Below are 11330 nucleotides of genomic sequence, written 5' to 3'. Positions count from 1 at the left end.
AGAGCACTGACTGCTCTTCCGAAGGTCCTGAGTTCAAATCCCAACAACCACATGGTGGCTCACAACCATCTATAATGAGATCTGATGCCCTCTTGTGGGGTGTCTGAAGATAGCTACAGTGTACTTACATATAATAAATAAATAAATATTTTTTAAAAAGTGCAAAACCCGAGTTATAAATATGTCAAAAGTTCACATTAGGGACTATTTTTTTGGATGAACAATAACAAAATTGACATTTTAAAGTGTTTACATTAAGGGAAAGTCTTCCTATCTAGCCCAATCTGGCCCAGATCTCATGATCCTCTGCTTCAGTTCCTGAGTGCAGAAGCTGTAAACACAGACATCTAAGGCTAGACATCTCTGATCTGCATTCTGAAGGAACACCCAAGAACACAGCTCTTTTACAAGTTGTCCCATGGGCCAGGCAGTGGTGGCGCATGCCTTTAATCCCAGCACTTGGGAGGCAGAGACAGGTGGATCTTTGGAAGTTCTAGGCCTACCTGGTATATGTAGTGAGTTTCAGGCAATCCAGAGTTACAATGTAAGACCCTGTCTCCAAAACGGAGGGTGTGTGGTTGGAGAGATGGCTTGGTAGTTAAGAGCATTGGCTTGTCTTCCAGAAAGACCCTGGCTCAATTCTCTAGACTTACATGGCAGCTAACAACTGCCTGAAGCTCCAGTCCCAAGAGACCGGATACCCTCCCCTGGCATCTTCACTTCCCAGGCATACACGAGGTACACATACATACATGCTGGCAAAACATTCATGCACACACACACACACACAACATGTTTTTAACCTGATTTTTAAAGAAAAGATAATTTAAAAGAGTACAGTGGCAACAGAAAGGGCTTTCTTAAAATGCAAGAGGCACTTACAGACTCTACCAGACACTCAGTACATGAAAACATGGCGCCCACAATGGCAAAGTTTTTGGCGTAGGACATTCCTCTCTGTCCCATGTCTTTCAGGACTTCTTTTGCAGTTGGTGTCCGGTAAGGGTCCTTTGGGTCAAAGCCTACGTTGGTATCAATGCCAGCAGTAAAGATGCCAAACGCGCCTCCCAAGACAAACCCTAGAGGCAAGCAGAGAGAAGAGTTCTTTCGCACACTCTCTGAATGACCATTTTGAGGTGAGAACTGAAGATGGCCTTTGAGTCTCTTGGTCTCAATCCCGATCCTGCCTCCCCTACAGCACACAGTCGGAGTCTATCCCCCCAATTCCTCTAGCATTTCTTCCTCCTTCCATTCTTCTGACTTTCAGCTTTCAGTTGCCAACGTTGCACATCATCCCTTGACCATGACAACATTCACAGTCACTCAGTAAGCATCATGCACCAGGTATTCTGGGATACTCCTTATTTTTCACAATAACTTGTGAGGTAGATGTTATTATCTCCCCTTTCTGGCTTTTTTGTTTGAGACAGTATGAGCCTCACTATGTAATACTGGCGGGTCTGGAACTTGCTATTGTAAAACAGGTAAATCAAGAGATACCGCTGCCTCTGCCTTCCAAGTGCTTGGATTAAAGGTGTGTTCAAGTGCCAACTAGCTGGCCTCTCTAAACCAAACCTTGGAGAGGCTAAGTAACTGCCTCCAAAGTCACATGACTCTTAAGTGTGGAATCTTATGTTGCTGTCGACAAATGACTTGGCTGAGCCTTGGACAATTCTTTGTGTGTATGTGGGTGTAGGCCTGAGGTCAATCCTGGGGTGTCATTCCTCAGGAACTATCCACTAATTTCTTTTTGTTGTTGTTGTTGGTTTTTTTTTCAAGACAGGGTCTCTCTGTGTAAAAGCCCTGGCTGTCCTGGAACTCAATATGCAGACCAGGCAGGCCTCAAACTCAGAGATTCATTCCCCTGCCTCTTCCTCTTCAGGGCTGGGCTTAGAGGTCCCGGTCACCTCAGCCAGCCAAACCTGGCTTTTTTGCAGAGATGCTGGGAACTGAACTTAGCCCTTCATGGTTGCATGACAAGCACTTTACCAACTGAGCTTGCTCCCCAGCCTTTTCTACATGATGTCTTCTCAGGATGATTACCTCAAGACCAATGTAAGCTCAGGGAAGCCTGATACCTCCTCTCCCACAATTTCTTGCTTTCCAATCACTCTAGCTCCCAAACTCTCTCTTCTTTCTACTACCTTTTTTTTTTTCTACTACATTTTTTGAAACTTTGTTTTGTTTGGTTGTTTGGGGTTTTTTGGCTTGTTTGTTTATTTTGATTTTTGAGTTAGTGTCTCTATTATGGAGCCCCAGCTGTCCTGGAATTCACTATATAAACTAGGCTGACCTGGAACTCTGAGATCTGACTGCCTCTTCCTCCCTGCTTTTTTTTTTTTTTTTTTTTTTTTTTTTTTTTTTGGTTTTTACGGACAGGGTTTCTCTGTGTAGCCCTGGCTGTCCTAGAACTCACTCTGTAGACCAGGCTGGCCTTGAACTCAGAAATCTGCCTGCTTCTGCCTCCCAAGTGCTGGGATTAAAGGCACGTGCCACCACTGCCTGGCTAGTGTTTTTCATTTGTAATGAAATTTGAATTCATCTACAAATATGCCTAACCTTTTCACCTGCACATTTTAAATATGCTGTACATCCTCAAATCGTCAAAACGTTACTGTGTGTGTGTGTGTGTGTGTGTGTGTGTATGTGTGTGTTGGGGGTTGTTAATGTCTATCCCAGCCCCACCCCGTCTGTCTAATCATACTGGTCTTCATTGTTTTTTGTTTTATTTTGAGACAGGGTGTCTCTATGTAGCTCTGTCTGCCTGTCTGTCTCAGCCCCTCCCCCACCCATCCCCTCACCCTCGTAGCCTGGGCCACCACCACCCAGCAATAATTTCCAAGCTCCAAACTTCTGCCTTAAGGACAATTTTGCAACTCCCTATGTGTCTACAGCATTCTCTCTGGGTCCTAATATTAGACCTTCAGGGCTCCTGTCGGCTCATGATAGTTACATAGTAACATGTTAAATGAATGAATGAATGAAATGACAAACAAACGAACGACAGAAAGCAACTACTTAGGATCCTGCATACCCTGACTGTGAATGTTAATCCCAGGGACAAGAGAGACATCTCCGGGTTCAAGGAGCAAGTCCGGGTGCAATCAAGGTCGACACCTACAGGTTCCTTGCCTCCTAAACGCGTTGTCTTGACAAGGTATCCTAAGGCTCTTCAAGCCCTCAGCATCCCAAGGGCCCTTCGAGCCTCGTCTCACCTCCTACACAGGCCAGCACAGCCTTGAAGGCACAACTTTCCATTGCCCTCTCGATCATCTTCTGCTCCTCGCTCTTGGCAGGACTCGGGATCCCGCCCAGGCTGCCAGGCTCCAGAAGCCGGGGCTGACGCTTGTCGCCCACCAGGTACTGAAGAAGAAGGCTGTACTGCAACGGAGCTTCGGCGGAACCCGCCGCCTCAGGAGCTGAACCCCCGGCCTTGGGGGCGGTAGCCGCCATGACCGTAGGGGCTCTAGTACCTTTCACTTCGTATTTCCCACAGCGGATTCCACACGCTTACCTAGGCGTCCAGCCAGAGTGACGACAACGGCAGATTCGCCACACTGAGGAAGGTGTAAAAGCAAAGTCTGACTGTGCATCAGCGTCGAGGGAGCTATTGTGCTTCCTCAACGCCTCTTTAAACAGTTGCCAAGTTTGTAAGACATTGCTAAAAGTAATCAGACAAGACTCAATATCTTAAGAACACCCCTCAACTAGGGGCTCCATTGCGGTGCGTGCCGGGATTTGTAGTTCTAACTCGAACATCTGACTACACTTCCCAGAAAGCCGTGCGTGCTCACTGGCCATGCTACTTCCTTTGAAAACTAGAGAAGCAGCCGAAGAGCGGTCGGGCTCCTGCTAGGCTGCAGTTCGTTGAGCTTGCAGCAGGGGACGCGCGTGTCCGCTTTGTTTCTAGGCCATGCAACAGTGATCCAGCTACCTGAGTCATTAGAATCACAGGCTGGTTGGTATTCTGAGATCGAATGTCGCGCTTTGTAAGTGTTGAAACATGGCATACATATGTTCTAAATGTATTTTATTACATGGTTATTTAGCCTTTAAGGAATAAAGAAGGAGGCCAACAAATGAACTGAGTGGTGGTCTAGCACGCCTTAAATCCCAGCATTCAGTTAGGCAGAGGCAGGCAGATCTTTGAGTTTGAAGCCAGCCTGGTCTATAGAGTGAGTTCCAGGGCAGCCACGGCTACGCAGAGAAACCATGCTTAAGAAAAGAGGGAGAGAGAGAGAGAGAGAGAGAGAGAGAGAGAGAGAGAGAGCGCAGAGCAAGCTGAGTACAGAGTATTACATACATACTAGTTGCATACAACTATGGTTAACGATGGAAAAATGTCAAAGTCCTATGGCTGGTAGAAGGTATGTGCCAACAGATACTGCTTAGCTGATCGATTTGTTGTACACAGTGGGTACTGGACAAGTGACTTTATTTTTAGATTTTACTTATTTTAAATTAACTCAAATGAGTCTTTACCTGAATGTATGTCTGTGGACCGAGTACACGTAGTACCTGGGAGGCCAGCAAATGGCATTAGATCTCCTGGGACTGGAGTTAACAGATGGCTGTGAGCCACCATATAGGTGCTGAGAATTGAACCCAGGAACTCTGGAAAACAGCCAGCCCTCTCAACTGCTGATCCATTTCTCCAGATCCCGGACAGATGACTTTGCAGTTAAGGGGCTTTGATTAATGTCCTCCAACAGCAGAGAATAACTAGGAGCTGCAGGTGAAGTTAGAACTTCTTTCTCACACACACACACACACACACACACACACACACACACACACCTGCACTTCCTGTTTCCTGGCTGGGTGAATCACTCTCTTCTTGCTTACACACACACACACACACACACACACACACACACACACACACCTGTCTTTTGAGTCCATTCCTTTGCTTTCATGCTCACTGCCATGGAAGTTCCGTTACCTCCCATCACTGCCCAGTCATTAGACTGTTAACTAATCTCTTGCCTCCTGCCCGACTCTTCAGATCATCCACAGAAACATCTCTAAGCACCCACGTGAAATGCATCTGATGTTTCAGATCCTTTGCTGTGCCAGGACACAAATGCTAACTCTGAATTGCCAGGAAGACACCAGTGCTTCACTGCAAGCTCAGCTCTGCCTGGGCCATCCCCATCCTCATGATTTGCTTTCCATATTCTTATTTAGACTCAGAAGTGTTATGTCAGAATCATTATTGCTTTGGGGGAGGAGTATCCCAGCACTGGGAAGGCAAAGGCAAGCAAGTCTCTGACTTTAAGGCCAACCTGTGTACTGCATGTATAAAAGTACCCATAGAGGCGAGAGGAATGGTCCACTAGAACTGGAGTTACAAGTGGTTGTGAGTCACGTGATGGGAGTACTGGAAACTGTACTCAGTTCCTCTAGAAGAGCAATCAGTGCTCTTAACCACTGAGCCCCCTCAATCATTCTCAGGGGTTTGTTTGTTTGTTTGTTTTGTTTGTTTTGCTTTTGAGACAGAGTTTCACCATGTAGCTCTGGCTGCTTTGGAACTCCTATCTAGACCATACTGCCCTCCACTGCCCCCAACTTGGAGAAATCTGCCAGCCTCCAGAGTGCTGGGATCAAAGGCATGGACCACTATGTCAGGCATTTCGGACTCATTAATGCTTTATGTTCTTCAGTGTTAGAGCGCTAAGTGTAAAATTTTTGAAACTCATTTCTTTCTCGATGCCATCCTTGTTTGTTTGTTTGAAGCAGGGTTTCTCTGTGTAGCCCTGGCTGTCTTGGGGAACTTGCTCTGTAGACCTTGTCTCAAACTCAGAGATCTGCCTGGCTCTGCCTCTGGAGTTCTGGGATTAAAGGTGTGCGCCACCACCCTGCTTCTAGATACCATTCTTGTAATGCAGTCGGTGGCCAAGTGTTAGAAAATGCTGCTCTTATTACATCTTCTTTTTGACATTGTGATTTCCTCATTGAGAAGAAAGATTCCCTGGGCTGCTCAGTGACAGATCCTTGGATTCTAGCCTGTTTCTGGTGGATGGTCCAGTATTCCTGGATCATATTTCCTATGTTCCAGAATTGCTGGGGAGTTATTTTTTTATTTGTATGTAGGTGTGTACACACACATGCCTGTGCAAGTGTGGGTGCCTGTGAAGGTCAGAAAAGGGCACTGGATGTGGTACACACCCCTTAATCCCAGCACTTGGGAGGCAGAGGCAGGCAGATAGATCTCTCTTAGTTAGAGGTTAGCCTGGTCTACAGTTCCAGACTAGCCAAGGCTGCATAGCAACACCTTGTCTCAATAAACAAACAAACAAACAAAACTAAACTAAACAAATACAATAAGTTATTTTTTTCTTGTTTAAATGCTCTTCCATTCCATAACAGAATGCTGATGGTCTAAGTTAAAATATTTAAGACTTGTTTATCTTACTTTCTATGTACGAGCGTTTTGCCCACATGCATGTCTGTGGACCATGTGCGTGCCTGAAGACTATTGCTCGCGCTTTTGTCCCCCCTGGTAAGAACACGCTCAGGGCAACCGGAATCTTCTGCGGCACAAGCTTTATTGCTTACCCCTTCAGGAGCCAGTGGAGAAGAGAGAGAAAATGGCGGAAACCCGTCCCTTTTATGGAGGACTGTCCTCCGCCTCGGACGTGTCGCTCCCTGATTGGCTGCAGCCCATTGACCGGAGTTGTCCTCACGGGGAAGGCAGAGCACATGGGGTGGAAAACTACCCCGGAGCATGAGCAGATGGTATGTTTACAGGGGTGCCAGTGCCATCAGCGCCATCTTGTAATGGCGAATGTGAGGGCGGCTCCTTACAGAAGACGTTTGTTGTCATCTTTATTTGAAGATTAAGTCTGGTGTAAGGAAGACCCGTGGGTGCCGCGATGACCAAGGGCAGACACGTGACGGTTGACTTTATGAGTCATTTGAGTAGTTCTTGGAGTTCTCCACTCATTGGTTCAGCTTGATTCTGGGTATTGCTGTCAAGAGTCTCCTACATCAGATTAATATATGAGTTGGATCGGTGGCCTGATTAAATCCAGTAGCCTCCCCGCTGTCTCATTCATTCCTGTGGAAGCCTGAATGAGGCAAAAAGGCAGAGGAAGGGAAGTTACTCTTTGATATTTTGGACCTGGGTGTCTACTTTCAGACTTGAAGTCTGAGGCATTCACACCATTGACTAGATTGGTCAATTAACCTTTCCCTAGTCTTTCCAATTAGCCACACACAGACACCACACACACACACACATGCACATGCACACGCACACACACACATCAGTGTGCACATGTGTTAGCATACCAAAAAGCTAAGAACTGTGATATGTGAATCATTTAAAACTTTTGAACCGGGTGTGGTGGTGCATGTGTTTAGTCCCAGCCCTTGGAAGGCAGAGGTAGGTGGATCTATGTGAGTTCAATGCCAATATGGTCTATAAATTGAGTTCTGGGACAGCCAGGCCCACCCAGAGAAACTCTTTGTCTTGAAAAATTTTTTTCAAACAAGATGTTACTGGCCCTGAACTCAGGATGATTCTGCATTGGAGGACCTTCTTAAATGCTGGGATTATAGGTGTGTACCACCATGCTGATATATGGATCTTTGATTTTCAAAAATTACATTATATGTATTTTGTCTGTATGCATATCCGTATATCATGTGTGTGCCTGGTATCTGAGGAGGTCAGAGCAGGGCATCCAATCCCTTGGAAATGGAGTTACAGACAGTTGTGAGCCATCATGTGGATGCTGGGAATAGTGCCTGGGACCTCTAGAAGAGCAGCAAGTGCTTCTAACTGCTTAGTCATCTCCCCAGACCCAGATCTTTAATTTAAACAGTGTGTGTGTGTGTGTGTGTGTGTGTGTGTGTGTGTGTGTGAGTGTGTGTGTGTGTGTGATGTGTGTGTGAGTGTGTGTGTGTATGTGTGTGTGTGTGTGATGTGTGTGAGTACAGCGTGAATGTGGAGGTCAGAAGACAACTTTGTGGTATCAAGTCTCTCCTTCCAGTCTTACAGAGGTTCCAGGGACCAAACACAAATGTCTCACTAGGCTCACATGGTGGACTGGCTAGTTTTACGTCAACTTGATTTATGTTAGAGCACGTGGGAAGAGGCATTCTTAACAGAAAATACCTCCATAAAACTGATCTGTAGGTGCTGGTCGGTGCTGGTGACTTTGGTCCCAGCACTTGAAAGGCAGAGAGACAGGCAGATCTCTGAATTCGAGACCATCTTGGCCTACAGTGTGAATTTCAGGACAGTGAGATCTACACAGAAAAACCCTGTTTTGAGAGGGAAAGAAAGAAAGAACCAAAGAACCAAAGAATGAACCAAAGAAGATAGATAAAAAAAAAAACAAAAAACAAAAAACAAAAAGCCTGGTCCATTGGCAAATTGGTAGTGCAGTTTCTTAACTAGTGATGTAAGACCCCCTTTCAGGGACCCCCACTCTAGTCTCGGGAGAGAGAGTGCACCCAAAGAAACACGAGAATTCTTCTTGCTGCAACACACGAGGCAGTTTAATGGCGGAGCTCCGGGTTGAAACGTATCTCACGTATCTCAGGAGACAGTGGATTTGACCCCGAGGCTCGAAAGCTAGGGGTTTTTATGGGGTAAAGGGCTTAGGGGTGGGGAATTCAGCATAGCGACACACTATTGGCTTATTCAACAGCAAAAGAATACGTGCAGGTCAGGGTGTCAGGGTTCTGTGAGTTGTTGACTCAGTTCAGATAGCCCTGTTATGTCCTCACATTCCTCTTTATCTTTATGGTCAAGCTGCTCCCAGGAATGCTTTAACTACGGGGCATGCCCGGGTTTGTTTTTCTTTGTTCTCATCCCCAGGCAGCCTCTAGGCTCACGAACAACCAGCAATTTCTGAGTACTTTATATGACTTACAGGTCTCAAAATTTCATCTTTCTTTCAGTGACTGATGTGGGAAGGACTTCCCTGTTGTGGGGGATGCCATCCCTAGGCTGGTGGTCTTAGGTTCTCTAAGGCTGGGGGCTGGAGAGATGGCTCAGCAGTTAAGAGCACTGACTGCTCGTCCAGAAGTCCTGAGTCCAATTCCCAGCAACCACATGGTGGCTCACAACCATTTATAAAGGGATCCAATGCCCTCTAAAGATACTGATATACATAAAATAAATAAGTAAATTAAAAAAAAAAAAAAAGACTGAGGAGCAAGCCAGGAGACAGTCCCCTCCATGGCCTCTGCAGCAGCTCCTGTTCTGTTTGAGTTGTTTTTTGTTTGTTTGTTTGTTTGTTTAACTGCCTTTGATGTGTGGAAGTGTGGAGAGCATAAACCCATTCCTTTCCAAATTGCTTTTGGTTATGGTGTTTTATCACAGCAATAGAAAGTCTAAGACACATGGCAAGAACCTTTACCTGCTGAGCCACCTTGCCAGCCCTGATTTATGAATTTTTCTTTATAGTACTAGGCAATTGAACTTAGGGCCTTTAGTGTGCTATGCAGTTACTTTACCACTGAGCTACCCTTGGTAGCTTGATGAATCTTTTTTTTTTTTTAAAGATTTATTTATTTATTATATGTAAGTACACTTGTAGCTGTCTTCAGACACTCCAGAAGAGGGCGCCAGATTTCGCTGCGGATGGTTGTGAGCCACCATGTGGTTGCTGGGATTTGAACTCTGGACCTTCGGAAGAGCAGTCGGGTGCTCTTACCCACTGAGCCATCTCACCAGCCCTGCTTGATGAATCTTAAAGATGGCAAACATATATTTGTTCTGTGTGTATTTTGAATGATACCATGTGACTCTAACTGTAATTTTTCAAAAGAAAGTAGTACACACTTCTTACAAATTTAGGCATGTTGTGCTTCTTTAATACAAAATTTAAGACATGTAATATAATTAAATCCTGGATGGGACAGTTTCTTTAAGTGGGTCTCTTACCTCATACAGGCCAAAGGACGTTGACTAATTCTTTACAAGAAGCCAAATGAGTCTTGTTGGGCTTCTAGCATCAAACACCCGCTGGAATTATGAGTTTGGAATCATTTCCATTGCAACCCCCCTCCCGCCACACCCCTTTGAAAGGCAGCTGCAGGCTTTGGCTTCTCCCCAAGGCATGCTGCACCAACAATTCTCCAAATTGTATTTATATTTCACGTGCAGTGTGTTCGGACTCTCACTTTCCCAGGTGCCAGATGCCGGCTTGGACACACTCCAGTGGAAACTGCTTTCCTGTAAAGTAATGAAAGGATGCTGCTGAGCACGTGGCCTTTGCACGCCACACTTGCACCCAGTTTACCAACTCAGTAATGACTTCGCCGTTCCCCACTTCCCGATCCCCTGGAGCCTTTCCTCTCCTATTTCAGCTCCTGGTCCTCTGTTCTCTGGGTCGAAGAAGATTCAGATGCTGATGGTCCTTTCACATTTTTGTGAACTGAGACAGGGTCTTATTACATAGCCCTGGCCTGGAATATGCTGTATAGACCAAGCTGGCCTCGAACTCACAGAGATCTGCCTTGACTCTGCCTCCGGAGTGCTGAGACTAAAGGCATATCTGGCCACCATGCCTGACCTCCTTTCACATATGTTTAGAATTTGTCTGATGATATCTGACTGCAGATATCTATCTGTCTGACATGCTTTCAGACATGTGAAATCACATACCCACTCAGGGACACTTCAAATGTGACTCTGGTGGGAAGATGAAACATTTTAATTCACGTTTAGAGTTTATTTTGAAACAGAGCCTCCCTCTGCATACAGGCTGGCCTGGAACTCAGGATCCTCTTGCTTTCACCCTCCTAACAGTTGGGATTACAGGAACGCACCATCATATCCATAAATTTAAGGCTTTAGAAACAGGATGCTAGGGTTGCTGGAGAGATGGCTCAGCTTGGTTAAGAGCTCTAGAGAATTCATGTTTGGACCTCTACATTTATATGGGGTGTCTCACAATGCCTTGTAATACCAGATGAATACACACACACACACACACACACACACACACGAATAAGACAATTTATTTAGTGTTTTGAAGCAGGGTGTCATTGTGTAAGCCTGGCTGTTGTAGACCAGGTTGCCCTCAAATTCACAAAGATGTGCTTCCTGGGTGCTGGGATTAAAGGCGTGAGCCACCATTTGTGGCACCAGTGTGTGAAGATTGTCTTTAAGACTTTCATTGGTTCATGTGATGATATTTTACAGACCTGAAAACTTACACAATTTTTCTCTCTACCTTAAACACACTGAGGACTTTGGGGCATTTCTACTAGAAGTATGAGGTTATATTCTGAAATTTAAATGGTCTTGTGTCATACACTTTGTCTCTCTCTCTGTGTGTGTGTGTGTGTATGTGTGTGTGTGTGTGTGT

The 11330-nt window shown here is 45.5% G+C and overlaps 1 protein-coding gene across 1 annotated transcript in view; it reads right to left on the bottom strand.

Annotated features, from left to right (window-relative positions):
- Positions 1-3650, bottom strand: part of Timm22 (translocase of inner mitochondrial membrane 22) — a 7561-nt gene extending 3911 nt beyond the window's left edge. Inside the window, exons 1-2 of the mRNA XM_029483543.1 lie at positions 3216-3650; positions 839-1079 (exon numbers count right to left, since the gene is read on the bottom strand). Coding sequence (XP_029339403.1) covers positions 839-1079; positions 3216-3453 — 479 coding nt within the window. The 5' untranslated portion in view covers positions 3454-3650. The remainder of the gene's footprint in view (positions 1-838; positions 1080-3215) is intronic.
- Positions 3651-11330: the final 7680 nt, after the last annotated feature.

Source organism: Mus caroli, chromosome 11, assembly GCF_900094665.2.
Source record: "Mus caroli chromosome 11, CAROLI_EIJ_v1.1, whole genome shotgun sequence".
Classification (NCBI taxonomy): domain Eukaryota; kingdom Metazoa; phylum Chordata; class Mammalia; order Rodentia; family Muridae; genus Mus; species Mus caroli.
Note: the sequence above shows the minus strand (reverse complement) of the source record. Positions and strands in the feature narration are given on the sequence as shown.